The sequence below is a fragment of the Carassius carassius genome, chromosome 30, assembly GCF_963082965.1.
Source record: "Carassius carassius chromosome 30, fCarCar2.1, whole genome shotgun sequence".
In the NCBI taxonomy this organism is placed as follows: Eukaryota; Metazoa; Chordata; class Actinopteri; order Cypriniformes; family Cyprinidae; genus Carassius; species Carassius carassius.
The window spans coordinates 22624125-22644580 of record NC_081784.1 but is presented as its reverse complement, the minus strand read 5'-3'; the positions used below and the strand labels follow the sequence as shown (position 1 = coordinate 22644580).

Genomic DNA, 20456 nt, shown 5'->3' with positions numbered 1-20456 from the left:
TTGAATAGATTGAGTAACACAAATTCCACCATTCTGGTGAGTGAAGTTTTTTTTTTAGATGTAGAGAAATAGCTAGGTTAAATTGGGGAAAAATCAGAACTGCTGACAACTAACAATAGGACATATGAAAATGTGACGCAGTGTGTAGCCAGAAAATATCAGACACCGTATCACCGCAGGACAACTTATAAGAGCATCATCCAGTGAACATATTGAAAAATAACAAAGAGAAACAACATTCAAATGCATTCAGTAGTCAGTTATCACATACTTTCATTCAAACATAAGCAAAGAAGACGGACACCTGTTGAGAATATCAGCAGGATCTATTCATTGTTAAGCTTGAGAATCCACAAAAAGTGGAATAACTCTTTCTGGTTGGATTTTAGTGTTTAAAGACTAGTTGAATTGCACAGAGATTCATGAGATTTACACATCAGTTCCTCTAACGGAGTGATTTATTACGGCAAAACAGAAATGTTTTTCGGTGCTGTTTTTCAGTTCTTATCCATGATGAAGGTTTTGATCGCCTTGTTTGTTGTGATGTTAGTGGATGTGGTTGCTTCACAATGTAAGTAATGACTATTTTATCTATAATTAAAACATAAGCTGTTCAAACATACCTTACAAAGCATATACCCTACTATCTACCAAATAAAATGTAAGTGTATTTTTTTTTAAAAATCATGAAATCTCTCTCTCTCTCTCTCTCTCTCTCTCTTTAATCCAACAGGTGGTAATTGTGACACAATGAAATGGGCCAGATGTGATGGGACACCATGCCAGTGTACTCTTCAGTTTTCTCCAACAATCAAGCAACCGATTGATTGTACAAAATGTAAGTTTTCTTTTATATTTGCTCTCAAAGTTGTTAATTTGGTAATAATTATTTTACTGGTAGTTTTTTGGCATACTTTACTTAAATGTTAGAGAAATTGGTTTTAAAAGATTAAACCAGTCTCCCAGTGTGTTTTAGATAAATTTTGGTATTCACCTAAACTAAGTGAGCTCCAACTTCCATAGTTCATACCAACAAACCAGGCATTTTTTTTCCTCCCATCAAGTGTAGTAAGTGTCTTCAATTCTCCCTGTACCCACAGTGGTTCCCAAGTGTTTCCTCATGAAAGCAGAGATGTATCGTGCCAGGAACAACCTAACCACAAGATCCATTGGTGGGAAACCTGTAGAAACTGCCTTTGTGGACAATGATGTCATCTATGATCCAGAGTGTGAGAGCGATGGAAAGTTCAAGGCAATCCAGTGTAACGGCACTGACGTGTGCTGGTGTGTGAACAGTGCTGGTGTGCGCAGAAGTGACAAGGGAGACAAGAACATCAAGTGTGAGCCTGTGGAGACCTAGTGAGTGCTGTATTAACAGAGCTGTATTGTATTAACAGAGCTGTATTATATATAACTGTATTTCCTCTTCTATTTAGTTCTTCCTCTCACGGCGACAGATAGCCCGGTAAAGTAAAACACAGGTTAGTTCTCATTTATTTCAGTATGGTCCAACCTTAGTGGGTACTTCACCAATAGAATGCAAACTTTTGTATTATAACACATTTCCTTGTGTATTTGCAGGCCAGAGAGATGGAGAGCATGTCTTAAAGCTATTAATAACGACTTATGTACTTGAGAATGGACATCGGAATTTATGGAATGAAATTTGAACAGATTGAATGGAAGCATTAATATATGAATCTGAACTGAATGACTCTGAATATATGGATTGGAAGTCTGAATATATATAGAATGAAACTTGAATATATAGAATGACAGTTTGAATATATGGAATAAAAGTCTGAATATATAGAATGGAATTTTGAATATGTGGAATGGAACTTAAATTTGAATAAAAGTCTGAATATATAGAAGGAAACTTGAATGATATTAAATGAAAGTCTGAAAATATGGAATGAAATTTTGAATATATTGACAAAGTTTGAATATATAGAATGAAACTTTAATGAATGAAAGATTGAATATATTGAATGAAACATAAATATATGGAATGAAAATGTGAATATACTGAATGAAAGTCTGAATATATGGAATGAAACTTGAATATAATTGAATAAAACAAATATATGGAATAAAAGTGTGAATATATGAAATGTGCAGTGTATGGAATTAAAATGCAGTACTTAATGAATAATAATAAAGCTAATTATATCCTTGTTAACAGAGAAATAGCTTTCTAATCTGAATGACTTTCAATTCATTGCCTCAAATTTTCCAATACTTTGTTGAATTAGAAAAATACTTGCAATAGCTGGTCATATTCCAAATGATAGGAACAGTTTGTATACATCCCTTCATCTTGATTTCCACAATTTCAGACATTTCACACAGTTAATTATGTGTTAATTATTACAGGAAATTTTTATTTAGTTAGAAAATCTTTTGACTAAAATCCCATGTAGTTTTAGTCATATTTTAGTCATTTGAATTGTTTTAGTTTTAGTCCACTAAATATACAGTAGATTTATTTGACTAAAATCAGATGAGTTTAGTTAAATTGTAATGCTTTGATTAAATATTTAACTATCAAACAATTTTGTCTGTTTTTGACCATTTAAATGAAAAAAGACAGAAAATAGAGCTCAATTGAGTAGTCGTCAGGGCTCAACGCATACTTTTTATGGTTCTAGATAACTATAATAACCATAATATTTGTAAAATCTATTTATTGAAAAATATGTCAAATAATGTCCTTAGTCTTTCCTTCCTGTGACTGGAATCCCTGAAACAAGACGGAAATACACCAGAACTCTAATTTGCAGTCTGATCATTCAAGCTAAAAATCCAAGATAAATTTGTATTGAAGATAAAACCTTTGGTTTTATATGTATTAACATATACGTATATACGTAAATAAACATGTAAACATAATTATAAAAAAAGCTATTTCTGTCATTGTTCATCCACTCACAAGTTGTCCCAAACCTACAGTTTATTATTTTCCTGTGCTGCACACAAAAGAAGATATTTTGAAGAAGCTGATAACCAAACAGTTGCTGGTCCACATTGAGTTTGATAGTTGGTGGGGGGGGGGGGGGGGGGACTCTGGAAGTCACTGTGAACCAGCAACTGTTTGGTTTTCCACCTTCTTCAAAATAGAGTTTTGTTTAGCAGAAGAAGAAAACTCATTCTGTCATGAGCTGTTAAACTATAAATCAAGGGCTGATTGTAGTCCCAGCTTATCCCTGTAATAATAATCAAAAAATTGTTTAATAGGTAAAGGTACCCTTGCACTTTATTGTCACAGTCTTTATTTTACACCCAAAGGCAAGTTAAAGCCCAATGGGAGTAGTACACTTACTAGGAGAGAGAAACATAATCATAGGAATATCTGGGTGTTCCCTATTTTGCTGGTTTAGGATGTCTCAGGTGATGAGATGGGTCATTATGCTTTGTACCAGGAAAGACAAAGTGTTGTAACCAGGGCAGAAGTGTCCATAAGGAAGTTAAGTCGCACACCTTCCGAATCCTGAGAAGGACCCACTTGCTCTGTGTACTAATGTCCGCCCTGTAGGACAACCAGCCGTCAGTGAGATATGCTGTAAGTACTGATTTAAATTGATCATTTTGGTTGTCAGGTTCCTTTACAGTAAAAGTGAAATTTGTTGGCTTGTTTCTGTAAAAGTGCTGATCGCTAAATCTGTCTAATAAGATTTAGAATTTATCTCTCATGATTCATTTTAAGATTACAAATACAGAATTGAGCAAATAACAGTTTACTCTAATCATACAATGATTCCAGATGATACACTTGAGCTATTTTTTCTATTCTGGATGTGTATGTTCTGAAAGCTGAGAAAACTCATTGTTGTGGACAGTCTGGAAGATTAAAAAAAAATTATATTGCAATTATCTGAAACTTGGGTAAAAAAGGGGTAATTTCAATTCTAATCTGTAATGGTAAATATTTATTTTGGGTTATGATGTTCAGCTTTTTTTTCCAGTAAATTCTAGATGTAATTTGATTCCGATGCACCACATGGATTTCTATACAGTAGATTCCATCAGACAGACAATGACTGAATCTGACCCACATGGAAGTAAAACATTCAGCATGTAACCCTGTCAGAGATCAGGGTTTATTGTCATCATTTTCCTATTCAGGACATTATCCATGTTGACTTCAGTTACCAAACTTGAGAAACTCTTTGTTTCACACTTTTCTCAATGATACCTGTCATTATTTGCAATAGAACATTCCAAGTCAATGAATCAGTACAACTTTAGGGATCCATGCTATAATCAGAAATGCTATAATCTTGAAATTCACTTTGTAAAGTAAAAGCAGAGAAAGTTGACAATGGATATCGGAGATGACAAAATGATAGTATACAGTAAATGACTTCTTCTACAGAAAGATTTTTTTCTTTGAGTCTAATAAAGTATTTTTTTTGGTGGAATGAGTACCGTAGGTTCTTTTGAGCATGTCCATCCCTTTTGGGGCTCATGAATTGAGACTTAGAACAAAGTAATCACAATCCCTCTGTTTTTGTTATGGGTAAACTGGTTCAACTTGATACATGTAACTCTATAGATCTAAAGATATACACGCATATAAGTAACCGGTAGGAATTCACCTAATTACACTAAGAAGTTGTCTTCCTATTTAGTGAGTCATAATCATAGAAAAGATCATAGATCATAGAAAAGTCACAAATAGAGCTTTGCTGCAAAATAATTACATTTAACAAAAACAGGTTTTGCATTTTCTGAGGAAAGAGCTTTGGATCCAATTAAATGTGAGCAAAACAATGACTCATTGGTAACTGCCACCATCTCAAAAGCACATAGAGTCATTTAACCTAACAGTAAATAAAGTGAAACATTTTTTTCTTCATATTTGTTTACCTTCTCTTGCAGGAGTCTTCTGCTGTATCTGCTATGCCTGTGTACTGTGTTCAGGTACACAACTGCAGGTCAGTAACATGATCAAGATCAGAGTGTTCTATGATTGATCAACTCACAGTACAGAATACAGTCATTTTTTGCCGGACTTACCCAACTCTTACTTACCCATTCTGTCTACACAGCTGCAGATCTCAGTGACTGTGCAGCTGCAGGGAGCATATGCCACACCAATGCAGACTGCTTCAAAACACGTGATGATAGGTTTCTCTGCATGTGCCGAATGGGGTACAGGGGCACTGGAGTACAATGTCAGGACATTGATGAGTGTACAACTGGTCTACACAGCTGTCATGTAAAAGCAGTCTGCAGTAACACTCTGGGCAGTTATACCTGTTCATGTCAAAATGGTTATTCTGGTGATGGTTTCCAATGCCAAGATATTGATGAGTGTCAAACTAATAACGGTGGCTGCCATGTTAATGCACTTTGCTCCAACAGAGATGGAGGAAGAGACTGCAGTTGCAGGTCTGGTTTCACTGGAAATGGATTTCAGTGCACTGATGATGATGAGTGCGCAAGACCAGGAATCTGCCACTGGCATGCCACGTGCACCAACAACCCTGGCTCCTATGTGTGCACATGCAGTGCAGGCTACAAAGGCAATGGAAATTATCTCTGCCTTGACATTGATGAGTGTTCAGAAACTCCTGGTGTGTGCTCTGCTTTCTTTGGGTATAAAGGCTGCAGGAACCTGCCAGGAACTTACACCTGCCTCTGCAACAGTGGTTACCAAAGCAACGGACAGACATGTGTGGACATCAATGAATGTGAAATAAACACCTGCAGCTCATTTGCTGAATGTACAAACTTACCAGGTTCATATCGTTGTACCTGTCCTGAGGGATTTGTTGGAAATGGCTTGGCGTGCGTAGACATTAATGAGTGTGACAGAAAGAACAGTTGTGACCCCAACGCAATATGTACCAATTTGCTAGGAAGCTACGAATGCTCTTGCCGTGCTGGGTTCCAGGGCACGGGTACAAAGTGTACTGACATTGACGAATGTACCACCAATAACATTTGTCCAGCCAATGCTGCATGTGTCAACACTGCAGGCTCATTCTTCTGTGACTGTGGTCCAGGCTACAGCTTTAATCAAACCCAGTGTATGGATGTGGATGAATGTGCCACAAAACATTGCAGTGCTTATGCCTCTTGTGAAAACTTACCTGGTTCATTCATCTGCGCATGTCTAGCTGGTTTCGAAGGTGATGGGTTAGTATGCGAGGATATAGATGAGTGTGCCATAGAAAGGCGTTGCCATGTTAGTGCACTCTGTATTAATGTACCAGGAAAATACAACTGCAGCTGTATGGTGGGATACACAGGTGATGGTGTATTCCAGTGCACAGATGTGAATGAATGTCTTGTTGATAACGGTGGCTGCAGAAACAGAGCAACATGTGTCAACAGTAGAGGGTCTTTCTCATGCAATTGCCCCTCAGGCTTTCAGCTAGTCAATCGTACCACCTGCCAGGACATAGATGAATGCCAGCTACCTGAAAAGGCATGTGGCATCAATGAGCAGTGCTCAAACATGGAAGGGTCATATTCATGCCAGTGTAAAGCAGGCTTCAGTCGAATCACTGACAATTTAGACTGCTCTGATATTGATGAATGTGAACAGCAGAAACCTTGTCATCAGAATGCCACATGCCTGAATTTAGCAGGCTCCTTCTCATGTACCTGCAATCACGGCTTCTCAGGAAATGGCATAACATGTGAGGATATAAATGAATGTGCAATTAAGGGGATGTGCCATCTGCATGCCAACTGCTACAATTATCCTGGTGATTTCTTGTGCATTTGCCACCAGGGATTTACAGGAGATGGTTCCACCTGTACAGATGTGGATGAATGTGTCCTTTCAAATAATACTTGCCCAGACATCTCTGTGTGTGTCAATTCCCCTGGAGCATATGTCTGTTCTTGTCTGAATGGCACAGTAGCATACAACAACACTTGTGTCCTACCCAGTCGTGAATGTGATCCTGCCTGCCATCCACATGGACTGTGTCATCCTTCATCTTCAGAGTATCAGTGTGTGTGTGATGTGGGATTCAAAGGTGATGGACTCACTTGCTCAGATATCAATGAATGCGAAGAAAATGTGTGCCCAAAGAAAGAGACGCAATGTGTCAATAAACCAGGATCCTTTGATTGCATTTGCAAAGTGGGTTACACTCTTAATGGAACAGAATGCATAGGTACGTGCAGTTCACGTGCATTAATACAAAATAAATAAAACTAAATAAATAAAAATAATTTATATTTGCATAAGCCAATTTTCTGGGTTCAGTTAGCCTTAATCTTTTTTTCTCACATTACTCTTTTCCCAAACTTTCAGATCTGGATGAATGTGAATCTGGAGCCAATAACTGCAGCAAGTTTGCACAGTGTGTCAACACAATTGGCAGTCATCTGTGTTCCTGTCTCAACGGCTACACTGGTGATGGAAAAAACTGCTCTGGTAAGCCTTTCTTCCATTTCAAAATTCATATTTACACCTCTTTGCTTGCTTGAGGACTCTCTTCTCAGTCTTTTAGGGATTTTTTTTTTACCTGACCCTGTCCCATTTTGGATGACTTATAGACATTAATGAGTGCCAATCCCAACACGGAGGATGCCACCCAGCTGCCAGCTGCATTAACTCCCCTGGCTCCTACAAGTGTACCTGTCCCTTTGGCATGACCGGATCTGGGTTTGATTGCCAAGATGTGGACGAGTGTACTGAAAACTCAACTTTGCCTCATAACTGCAGCCTTCTTGCCATGTGCAACAACACAGAGGGGTCCTACATTTGCAAGTGCATGGAGGGATACCAAGGAAATGGGTTTACTTGTGAGGATGTGGATGAGTGTTTGCCACCCTCAATTTGTGGGAACAACATGACCTGCCAAAACTTTCCGGGAACATATACATGCACATGCACCCTTGGTCTAGTCTATGATTTGGGTACCTGTGTGAATGAGAAGGACTGTAAGAATGTAACCAATGCATGCAACACCCATGCTGAGTGCAAAAACATCCGTGGGTCAAACTATTGCTCCTGCATTAAAGGGTTTTTTGGGAATGGTAGAGAATGTCAGGATATAGATGAATGTACACAAACAGGAGCTTGCCCAGAGTTGTCCCACTGTTTCAATACAGCAGGGTCCTTTCATTGTGACTGCTGGGAAGGTTACCAGTACCACGGCGCAAACTGTGTAGACATAAATGAGTGCAGTGTAGGAACCTTTACTTGCCCAGACAACAGCACCTGCCACAATACTAAGGGAGGGTATAATTGTTCATGTAACAATGGTTTCCTTTACACTAACAACTCTCTGTGTTTGGATGTTGATGAATGTGCCACAGGGAAAGCACAGTGCCCAAATGCCTCCAACTGCCAAAACACAGCGGGATGGTATTTCTGTGAATGCTGGGATGGGTATACAGGCAATCAGACTGTCTGTGAGGATGTTGATGAATGCCTGAACAATTCTACATGTTCAGACCACAGTGTCTGTGTCAACACTGAAGGTTCATTTCTGTGCCTTTGTGATCATGGATTCTCCTCCAATGGTACCAGTAGTACCCAATGTGAGGATATAGATGAGTGCTCAAACCCAGAGTTTGGCACACTCTGCACTAATGGAACTTGCATTAACACAATTGGCTCATTTTACTGTGCTTGTGATATGGGATTTTGGAGCAATGGCACTAGGTGTCTTGACATAGATGAGTGTTCAGGATCAAAGAATGAATCCATATGTCAACCTCAATCTACATGTATCAATTTCCCTGGGTCTTATAAATGTAACTGCAACTTGGGTTACTTTCTAAACAGAACAGAGTGTCAAGACATAGATGAATGCCTAGCAGTTGACCCTCCCTGCACTGCCAATGCTGTTTGTGTAAACACAGCAGGTTCTTTCCAATGTCCATGTGCATCTGGTTTTGAGGCTCAGGGTCCAAAGTGTACAGATATAAACGAATGCCTTTTGAACAGAATGTGTCGTCCCGATCAGGTATGCATCAATACACCTGGATCATACAAGTGCTCTTGTCCACCAGGACATCATGAGGAAAATGGTACATGCATAGACAATAATGAATGTGCAAATAACTCTACTTGCCACTCCTTGGCAAGATGCTGGAACACAGTGGGGTCTTTTACATGCCAGTGTCGCTTAGGTTACACTGGAAATGGGACGTACTGTAAAGACATTGATGAGTGTTCCCAATCATCCTTACGTTGCCGCAAGTCAAGCCAATGCATCAACACCCCTGGATCTTATGTATGTGTATGTGCACCAGGTCTTATTGCACTAGGATATCTTTGTGTGGACCTAGATGAATGTCAGTCCAATAGGGGTGGATGCCATCCAGCTGCCACATGCTACAACTCTGTAGGTGGTTTTCACTGCCAGTGTGGCAATGGATGGGATGCCTCAACCAGAAATGGCCGTGGAATGGATGGATGCATAGACCGAAATGAGTGTCTCTCACCTTACATGTGTTATAGCAACAGAACATGCACCAATTTCATAGGATCTTACAGCTGTGCCTGCTCTACCAGAGATACCCTCTGCCCACAGCTGCCGCCAATGGGTGGGGTATTATATTACCATCATGAACACAACATTTCTATATAAAATAATACCTCTATATTCAATGTTTTCTCATTCTTTCTCTGTCTCTTTGTGTCTCTCTCTCAACCTAATCAATCATGGGAAATGCCCATGCTAACCAGCCAAACCTTGACCCCATGGGGTGCATTTGTTTTTATATATTTTCACAGAAAGTGACCTGTATCCATTTGGAGAGGAAGTAGGTGATGCTGGGTTGCCAAAGACAGAGGCAGATGGGAATACTCCATACATCACTCCTCCAGCAGGCTTTCCATTCATGGACAAAATATATGAGCGACTGTTTGTAAGCATGCACAATTAACTGTTTTAATAGCAATTTAATGGTGAGCAGCATAATATATCTGAAATAACCTAACTAATATACCGTAAACCTCTTTTTTTTTAGGAATCACTGTGGCTACTTACATTTAGGCTTACTTCTGTTTATATTTTAAAGGTTTTTTGACAAATTAACTTTTTTAGTTTTCAGATAATGGCTTGGTGCAGTTCCAGTCAGTCAGTGAGAATGAGAAACTGTTGCTCCCTGCTCCATTCCCAGGGGGTTTTGATGGTAATGAGGGCCAGCCAATGCTGGCTGTGTTCTGGGACGATGCTGACCTTACCCTTGGTAATGGAAAACTGCTATACCAGGTTAGCAATGCTAATAAATAATGCAACGTTTTGTGGCCTTGCTTCTACTATGATTTTTTAAATGAGTTTTTTTATTATTATTATTGTATTGTATTAATAATTAAAAAATATTATTTTGGAAGTACTATGATTTGTTGACCTGGTTATATAGGTACTATGCCAGTAATATAATTACTGTTTTTAAACAGATTTCACAAACATTTAACCTATCTGCCATTTGTTGTACAGATAGTCCCACCCTAAACTCACACCACCAGTTGACACAATATGTTGACTCGGTTGAGAGAGCCACAATGTTTACACTTGTTTACACAATGTTTTCACAAATGGTGTGCATATTGAGACATTGGAAATTACATTTAAAATGTAATATCTTTAAAGTTTCACTTAAAGCATTACTCCACCACAAAAATAAAATTTTGTCATTCACTTACCCCATGTCGTTCCAAACCCGTTAATGCTTCGTTCGTCTATAGATGTTTTGGATGAAAACCGGTAGGCTTGAGACTGTCCCATAGACTGCCAAATAAATAACAGTGTCAATGCTTTTCATACTTAAATTGTATTCTGAAGCCGAACAAAGCTTTTACGGGTTTGGAACGACATGCGGGTAAGTGAATAATGACAAAATGTTAATTTGTTCAGTATCTCTTTAAGTAAAACGTTCCCTTTTTGTAGAAGTATAACTATATAAGTTTGTGGTAAATACCTTGAAGGAAACTTTTAATATTCTCCATTTCTGTCCAACAGGAATACAGTCTCCTTAATATATCTGATATCTATGCTGAGGCAATATTTCAAAGAACAGCAAATGATGTTAGCAAATTTGAGACTCAAAGGGGCAAACCCCCCTTTTCCCCCTCCTGGATATTAAAAATCACATGGGATCATGTTTTGCCCGTGTCCTATCAAAAGATCAATTTCTCTGAGGTGAGTGTTAGATGAATGAATGGAACCAGAGCAACAGTAGTTAAGAATGATGGCTACTGCAAGCATCACTATTAATATTATTAATATTGTTCATAATTAGAGTTACTAATTTCAACAAACTATGTATAGAACTTTAGCAATCAACTCATCCTTCACCATGTGTGGTGGAGGATGAGACTTTGATTATGGTGTGCTATTACTTGATGTTCCATTATTTTTCAGTTTATTTTCTATTAGGTTTATTATTTTTGCCTGGAAGATAATGAAGAAAATAAAATTGATTACCATATCTAGGGGTTGTAATATCACAGAGATATGGGGACAGACTCTTATGACTTGGGTCTCATCTTACACAATTTGAAAGATACATCCTTTCTCTGACTAGATATTTATGGCCTTGGTGTAGTGTTGCTGTCCACACCCAAACCCCCACCCTGTCCTTGTTTATATTGTTAGAAAAATCTTGGGAAGTGTTTTTGCAATGACTAGCAGGCTGTTCATGCAGGACACGTTCTTGTTTTCAAAAATAGCTACACGGAATGGAATGGAACAAACCATGGTAGTCTTGAGACTAAAATACTTTTATCCTGGCAAGTAGATCCTGTTTTGAAGGCCTTTTAAATGCTTTTCTAAGCAATAATTATCCTAATGTCCTCCACAGACAAACACCTTTCAGTGCATTCTGACCACAGATGGACTACGTTCATTTGCTCTGCTCCGCTACAGTGACATGAACTGGGGTCCAGGACAGAGGACTAATCATAACGCTCTTATAGGCTACACTGATGGTAAGAGCAACTTTCACAATGAGGTTCCAAAGCCACCGGACAACCTTTTCAGGCCAGGAGGGCGTTATCGTCCCCAGACTGTCATGGGTAACACAGGAAAACTGGGGCAGCTGGTGTATGACTTTACCGGCTCCCCTGAAGCAAGCTCAGATCCTCAGAGGCAATGCCAGGTATGGGCCTTCAATGAGCCAGATCCTAAAGAATGGGCATTAGGACTGGCACCTTGTCCCTGCACTCGTGTTCAAGCACAGGAGGACCTGGCTTTTAGCCTTGAGAATCCACCATCAGAACAGATGGCACAAGTGAGGGATCTGAGAGCTCTTAGGTGGGGTGGCAGCAGGGGCCGTGTCTTTCAGTCTATCCTGTTTAACAAACAAAGGGCAGGAAAGAGATGTGTTTATGATCCAGAGGGCCCCCTGCTGGCTGGATACAGTGAACGGTTCTTCACTGAGGACAAGATGCAACTACATATAGGTAAAGCCATTCCAAATGTAATTTATTCTTATGAAGTTTGCAGAAGCATTGTAAGTTGAACCTGTAACCACGTGTCACCTGATCTTTTTTTTTTTCATGCTGTCTTTATTACTAGACAAGGATCTTTTACCCTTCCAGTGGTGCTGTGTTCAGTCCCCTCTGTGTGACATGTACTTGGCAAAAAGACCACTAGACCGGTGCCAAGGTTACAGTTGGAATAGCTCTGACAGCAGTATACCTGGGAACAGGGGAGCACCAGGCATTGGTAAGAGATCTAGGTCTCACCAACTCCCAAATGTATGACTACCAGCAGTGTAATATTTGCTTTGAAAACAATTTGATTTCATTAGGATTCCTAACTCAAGTAAAGCATCAAGAAATCTGAAATTCGTTCACAATTTGGTGATATCTGTTAGAATTATTATGGGGTGATTTAAAGTTATTTTCAAATAGTGGAGCAGAACACTGGAACTAGATTGTGGATCCAAGTCTGGTGGATTTAAACATCTGAAAGTATGTGAAGAATTGTAAATTCTTGTGTGGCCAGTAAATGATAAATGAGTGATATGAAAATGTTATACTACTGTAATAAATAAATAAAACAAATATTTTTTTGGAGTACATTTTACAAGAAAGTACTATTTCAGTCTTTCTACTTCAAAAATTCGCATTCAGTATGTATTTACCATTTATTCATAAGTATTAGTAGAATTTACTAGCAATTTCTGAGTTAAAATTGTAAGTGAATTCAACACCAAATGTTTTTCAGTGTATGAAGTCTACATAAAATTCAATAATTATCAATAAATCATTTTAAATGGCATCACACAATTAAATGTACAGTATGAAATATGGATGTAAAATTTTGAGCTTTGGTAAAGATTTCATTTATTATGAAATTATCAATGTTTTAATTAACTTAGTTAACAGTAAAGGTAATCTAAATGCAAATAAAGGGCAAATGAGCGTGCATAACTGATATGGTTCCTATATACTGTGTATCATTATCATACATTATGTAATGCATTGCATTTTCTCTGTCAGATTTGATCATTTTTACAGCCCTAATGATTACCGCTTGATTTAATATAAAATAAATAATCTGAAGCTCATACTGACAAGGAATAATCTTTAAAGAGTCTCTGTTGCACTCTCTGCATTCATCCAGGCATAGTATATGGCAGTCTCCACTTTATTACCTTTGACGGGAGTGAATATACCTACAAAGGCTTGGGGGAGTACGTTGTAGTCCGTCTCTCCTCCAGCATGGGATCAAACATCTTCACCCTGCAGGGACAAACAGCAGTTCTAGTGGTCAACAAGCAGCCCAAACTGGTGCCTGCTCTGGTACGAATAGCCGCCTACTATCAGGGAGCTGGAAAGGTGAGTCTGAAATCTCAGATAAAATACAATGTAGATCTTTGTGCATAAATGAGTGTGTCTACAATGTAAAGGTTGTTAAATGATTTCTCGAAAGGTGGAGTGGCAATGTGCCGAATCTGGTGATGGACTTAAGGTCTTGGTTAATGATGAGGTCATTCCTGTGTCTGTTGGTAAGAAGATTTTCAAGGTTTAACATGCTCAAGCAAAGAAATAATGATGTTGTCCTCCTATTTACACCACTAGTCTAAGAAAACCTTCTCCTTTATTATTACTGTTTCACATATTTTAAAATATTTATTCATCATACTAATAAAATAACACAAATGGGCATATGGCATACTATAAGCATCCTGTTTTTTTTTTCTTTTTCTTTTTTTTTTTAAATGTTCCATGCTCTTGTTCAGTGCTTTTTCTCTTTTTCTCTATCCAATACCATTTAAGTTGTAGTTTTGTAAAGAATATCATATGTGCACACCGCCTTTGAATGTTTGTATATAAAACCTTGATGAAAAAATAAATTATAAACAGACCTAAGAGACTAAACGCAATGTTTTGAAAGGCATTACATCTTGACTGTGTCTGAAAATGTATAGGCCTACACTCTAAGTAAGTACTTTTATTTATAAGTAGTTTGTGACCATTAAGAAACTGTGTTATATATATATATATATATATTAATATGTGTGTAGAATGAATTTGATCTCGACTACATTCGCCATATTGCCATAGTCGGGGGGAAGCTACCAGCTCCCCTGTGGCCTCATGAGATAGTATCGATTTAGTCTCATTCAAAGATGTGCACTTCAGAATCTCGTATGAAAAAGTACGTCATCTGGGCAATTCAGCAACTTTTTTATGAATACTGTGAATTCGGACATATTTCTCCTTTCACATGCTGTTTTTTGCCTACTGTATAGTACCCATTTGTTTTCAATATAATTATTATAAAATAATAATTGCAAACATGATATTTACATGATATTATTTATTTCTTGAAAACATACCAGGTTGGCATTTTCTATGTTTTCTCTGATGTAACCGAGCGGCCTTTACTGTTTTGACAGGAGTGGTGCACGTAAATGAGCAGGGTTTTGCGCTGCGCTGTACCTCTGTGAGCCGCTGTGCAGTGGTGTACGGCGAGGGCCTGAACGTGATCGTGTGGAGAGGTAATGCTGGGAGGCTGAGCACTCTGGTGGAGGTCCCGCAGAGGTTCTACAACCGTACACTGGGTTTACTGGGACACTGGAGCTCCAACAGGACAGACGACTTCCTGCTTTCCAATGGCCGTATGGTGGCTTCTCTAAATAACAACGTCCCCTCTGAACAGAGTCTGCTTCCCTTTGGACAGTCATGTGCGTGTACTCTTCAGCTGGATTCAGAAGGCTATTATTGAGAAAATGTTAAATATTGTAGAAACTGCTGTAACTCTTTATTTTAAGGTCCAGTTCTCACAATTAAACAGTTGCTTTTTAGCTTGCATATTACTATTATATTGGCTGTTTATTAGTACTTATAAAGCACATATTAATGCTTTATTCTGCTTTATTCTCTCTATACCTAAACTTAACAACTATCGTATTACTATTAATAATCAGCAATTTTGGATTTTGTTCAGGGAAAACTCTTTTAATAGTTACTAGTAAATATGTGTTCCCTATTCAAAAGTGTTACCGAAACTGCAACTCGATAAAAATCGTAGACTAATAGGCTACCCTTGTAAAAAAGAAGTGCGCTTAATTGTACTAAAATGTGCACTTATAGCACTTATTTTTTTGTTTAAGAAAAACTGCACTTGCAGATAATATGATATTTTCAAAAAAAATGAAAGGCCATTTGTGAATAAAAGGTGTACTTGAAGATAGACACTTTCATAATTGCGTTTCTTAACACACTTAAGTATACTTTTAAAAATCACAATTTGTCCATGTCAAATTGAACGTTTTACTTACAAGTGCAACTTAAATTATTATGATTTAATAATCTTTTGTCACACTTTAAAGCACGCTTATTTTGATGTGCTGATTAACATACTAAAGCACATGTAAAGCTCTTAATTATGATTTTAGCTGTGGTGTTATTTGGTACTGCATTTACAGTTAAAACATTTAAATTTACTAAGCTGCAACTTTTTCATTTCAAATGTATTTGAATACAGAAATTACATTTGATATTTTAGTTTACAATAAATGTTTGTCAGTACATTCAGCAGTACATATTAACCGTATTTCAAAGACAATAGAAGTAATTATGAAATTAAATATAAATATGTACCTAAGCCCTACTTATGGGTCGAAAAATACCATTTTAAGTTAAACTAATTGCCTTTAATATAAATTTAAACTATAGTACATTTTCATTTAATTTTAATTACATTTAATTTCTGTGTACTTTGTGTACTTTTTCACAAGGGTATGTATTTACCATTATTATGAACTGGCATCCTTTGATCAAATAGTCCTGTTAGAATCACAATTTGGAACCAGTCCTATAATAGAATCCTGTAAGAATCAAATAAGTTCCTACTGGATAAATCGGACTTATGCAAAATATTTTTTAATTAATTGAACTGTTTCTGAATTATTGGGGGGGGGGCTGTTTTCCTTTAAATTTCCTTTAAATTTGAATTTCCTTTGATTTCTTCACTGGTCACTGTATTTATCGTTTCTTCTGTGTCTGATTGTTGTGCACAGGGGCTGTTCCTGTTCCTGAAAGTCTTCTGCTGTCAGAGCCTCCTAGTGCTCCATTCAGTCCTGTCATGACAGAGCAGCTGATGTCCTCAGTGAGCCCAGACGAGCTGGCCAGACACAGTCAGACCTGCCAGGGCAGCATGCAGTGTGTGCATGACATCTTGGCCACAGGAAACACAAACCTCGGCCAGGATGTTCAGAAAGACCAGCAGCAACTTCAGAGCCGAGTACAAATCTATGGTTAGCTGGTCATCCACATCCTTCATCTAATGCACTAAAATATCTTGTCCTAAATTAAGACTTAAATAAACTAAAAATACACTACTGTTCAAAAGCTTGGGGCCAGTCAAATTAATGAATAAATTTAATTTAAAAAAAAAACAAATCCAAAAATACAGTTAAAACAGTAATATTGTGGATAATTAGTACTATTTGAAATAATTGTTTTCTATATTAATATATTTTAAACTGATATTTAATGTCAGCTGTTTCTAATGAGATTAAATGGAGAGCAAATTGGGAGATCACTTGTGTCTGTAATACTGCATCTTAGATTGTCCTCCTGAAAAAAAGACTTGTGTTCAGAAGACACGGTAACAATGTCTCGAACTTGGGCCAAGATTAGAAAAGAGATCTCAATATGAACTCACTCATATTAAATTCATCTAATTCGAGTGCAATAATTGTGACTGCTAAAATATTCCTCTTAGTAGTCACAGTATAATTGTTCACTCAATCACTCACTCACTGTCTCTAGGACATTTTAACAGCTCCCTCCCTTTGCTTTTGCTTGTGTTCAACAGGAAACCTGCCGCCCATTGTGGCAGAGCCATTTGTTATCACGTGTAAAGTCAATAGCACAGTTAGAGTTCAGTTCAAGGCTCAGGATCCAAACAGAGACCAAATCACCTTCTCGCTGGGCTTACCACGTTCTCCACGGGTCACCATCGGCAGCAGTAAGATTTACTGGAAAGCATCCTATTTATAAACTTAGCCTGCTTACAATAATCCTCTGTTAACTACAAAGCCTGAAAAACGAATGGCCTGCTATACATTGTGGTGCATTCATTTTTCACAATTGGTTTATTTGTGCCCTGAAGGTGATGGTATCCTTGTGTGGACCCCTTCTGGTATTCAGCCAGTCAATCTGACAGTTCAAGTGAGCGATCAAACATCCAGTTCTGTGATCACCCCTGTTCTGCAGCTCTGTAACTGTATGAATGGAGGAAGCTGCCAGTATAACAGTGTGGTGGAGAACCATCTGCAGGGAAAGTTTCAGGTAAACATGCAGAGAAACTTTAGATGGAAATCACTTGTGATGATATCACCAGTTGGGAAAATACAGTAAATCTACAAAAATACAGTAATACTGTAATTTAAAATATATATTTTTTTCTATTTGAATATATTTTAAAATGTAATTTATTAATGTGACGTCAAAGCTGAATTTTCAGCATCGTTGCTCCAGTCTTCAGTGTCACATGATCCTTCAGAAATCGTTTTTATATATACTGATTTGCCACTCAGCAAACATTTCTTATTATCACCAATGCTGAAAATGCTTAATATAAATGTCTCATTTATTTATGTGATTTAATGCATACTTGCTGAATAAAAAAGTATCAATTACTTTTTTTTTTAAATGTAATGACACAAAACTGTAATGTATATTAGTATATATCATGAAAAAAAAACCTGATTAGTTAATTAGTATAGTGCAAAATATAAAAAGAAAACATTTTAATGCATTTTAATTTAATAATTTTAATTAATTGCATTTTATTAGCTACAGCTTTATTTAGAACGTACAAGTCACAAGGGAAACTTTATGTTAATCAGTGTTAATTTGTGTTCAGTTGTGTACAGTGGTGCTGTGTATAATGGCATGTAGTGCTTCTTGAACATACACAAACATGTTTTTCTGTTGGTCTACATCTAGGTTGTGGGATGTCTTTGTCCACTGGGTTTCAGTGGCAAGTACTGTGATAACAGAGCAGATGTGTGTAAAGGCAAGCCCTGTTTTCCTGGTGTGGAATGCATAAGACAGAAAGAAGGAGACCTCTTCACATGTGGACTGTGCCCTCCTCCGACTGTATATCAGGGAAAACAAGGATACAAGTGCTTTGAAAATGGTCAGTAGTTATTTAAAAGGCACACTTATTTTGCTATTTTTCGTTGCAACAGCTTCATATGCAGATTTTAGAGCTGTTATAGTCATAAACTAAAGTTTGTCTAACCATGTCCCACAGACTTCTGCCTCCCTCCGTTCCCCTTCCCCTGTCATGAGATGGCAGACTGCACCAGCACTGGCTACAATTACACATGTAAATGTAAACATGGCTACAGTGGCGATGGAAAAGTGTGCGAAGGTATGCAACAAGAATGCACATGCTAAAAGTCACTCTCTGTGGCACACTTGCAGTCATGCATGCTTTATTTCACTCACAGATATTGATGAGTGTCTGGACCCCTCAGCCTGTCCAAATGCTAAATATGAATGTGTGAACAAGCCAGGATCAGTGCACTGCTCATGCCGTTATCAGAAGACCAGAGACACTGACGGCTGTGGTAAGTGGTTTTACTTTCACAACTAATCAACACAACTTAACATTTACTGTACACAGGTAACTAATTGAAGAAACAAAGATTTTGAATCTTTCAATCAATTAAACCAATTGCTTCATAACATGATTGACTGTTTTATTTATTTTTTTGTTTTATTTCACTTTTGTTCTGTTTAATTTTTTTAGGTGAGTCTGCTAATCCCACAGGTGAGACTTTATTTAATTGCTTTGAATGATATAGGTTTCATTATGGCGTGATTTGTTAGAAAAAAAAAAAAAGATAATCTTGACTCATGTAAAACTGTTGACCTAACACTTTCAATCTGTTGGTAGTGGTAATGGTAGTGAAACTTGCATCACCATCTAAGGTCTATAATGGGATCTGCAACCCTACTGACCAGACAAGACCAAATGAAAATATAGCTACAAAAAGCAATTAAAGGGATCATATGATGTGATTTAAAATTTTCCTTTCTCTTTTGAGTGTTACAAGCTCTTGGTGAATAAAGAAGATCTGTGAAGTTGCAAACACTGAAGTCTCAAATCCAAAGAGATATTCTTTATAAGAGTTGAGGCTCGTCCACGCTCCCTGAAACGGCTCGTTCTAACAAGCCCCCCACATCTCTACGTCACTATGTGGGAAGATTTCCATAACGCCACCCAGATGTTCACGCAAAGAAAGATTGCATATCTTTTATTCTCGTTGTAGTATTGTTTTTGCTGCCGCCATGTCGTATAGACCCTGTGTGTTTCACTGTGAAGCGAAACTACTTTGTTTGGCCTTCCAAAAGAGGATGATATCTGCTTCGTCATGCCTGGAGCTGATCTGTGCTGGTCACTGAGGAAATACATCAACTTTGCACTGTGGATCGCTGAATCAGCTTTCACCGTGGACAAAACGGCATCCAGCTGCCTCTGCTCACTCAAGGCCGTGGTGTGTGACGCTGGGACGTTTTGCCTTCCAAAAGAAAACACGACTAGAAACCATGTTTATATCATGTTTATAATGGGTTTTATGTTTTTGTCACGTCTCTCCGGCCAGACAAGGCTTCACAATATGCCATCACACGCTTGACGCATTCGGCCAATCACAACGCACTGGATAGCTGGCCAATCACAGCACACCTCACTTTTCAGAAAGATGAGCCTTGTGAAAATCGGCGTGTTTCAAAAGGCGGGGCATAAAGGAGAAATAATAATGTACAGTATGTAGAAAATAATGTGTTGTTTTAACCTTAAACCGCATAAACATATTTCATTACACCAAATACACAAAATAATTATTTTTAGCAGCATCATATGACCCCCTTAAGGTACCAAGCCAACAAAAGCAGAATGAGGAGCAAGGAGGATCAGACAAAATAAACAAATAAACAATTAGTAATTAAAGACAGTTTAAGGTCATTTTACTCAAACTGGGCTAAACAATCATTAAAA

General features: G+C 37.8%; 2 protein-coding genes across 2 annotated transcripts; both read left to right on the top strand.

The window, feature by feature from the left end:
- Positions 1–710: 710 nt before the first annotated feature.
- Positions 711–1374, top strand: LOC132111193 (tumor-associated calcium signal transducer 2-like). The gene is made up of 2 exons (XM_059518350.1): positions 711–838; positions 1101–1374. The coding sequence occupies exons 1-2, from the start codon at positions 751–753 to the stop codon at positions 1358–1360; spliced, it is 348 nt and encodes a 115-aa protein (XP_059374333.1). The 5' UTR covers positions 711–750; the 3' UTR covers positions 1361–1374.
- Positions 1375–4527: 3153 nt separating this feature from the next.
- Positions 4528–19049, top strand: si:ch73-105b23.6 (fibrillin-2). Its single transcript, XM_059516887.1, has 18 exons — positions 4528–4937; positions 5052–7136; positions 7277–7399; positions 7522–9522; positions 9713–9846; positions 10026–10193; positions 10944–11123; positions 11785–12385; positions 12501–12650; positions 13554–13768; positions 13863–13938; positions 14833–15120; positions 16459–16695; positions 17259–17411; positions 17556–17734; positions 18395–18587; positions 18705–18824; positions 18904–19049. Exons 2-18 carry the CDS (start codon positions 5141–5143, stop codon positions 19047–19049), a joined length of 6960 nt encoding a protein of 2319 aa, XP_059372870.1. The 5' UTR covers positions 4528–4937; positions 5052–5140.
- Positions 19050–20456: the final 1407 nt, after the last annotated feature.

Bases quoted from the DNA above. Each gene is read 5' to 3' on its own strand.
- LOC132111193 (XM_059518350.1), top strand. From the start codon at position 751: ATGAAATGGGCCAGATGTGATGGGACACCATGCCAGTGTACTCTTCAG. The intron at 839-1,100 runs GTAAGTTTTCTT...CTGTACCCACAG, and splicing joins ACCGATTGATTGTACAAAAT to TGGTTCCCAAGTGTTTCCTC.
- si:ch73-105b23.6 (XM_059516887.1), top strand. From the start codon at position 5,141: ATGTGCCGAATGGGGTACAGGGGCACTGGAGTACAATGTCAGGACATT. The intron at 9,847-10,025 runs GTAAGCATGCAC...TAACTTTTTTAG, and splicing joins AAATATATGAGCGACTGTTT to TTTTCAGATAATGGCTTGGT. The intron at 11,124-11,784 runs GTGAGTGTTAGA...TGTCCTCCACAG, and splicing joins AAAAGATCAATTTCTCTGAG to ACAAACACCTTTCAGTGCAT.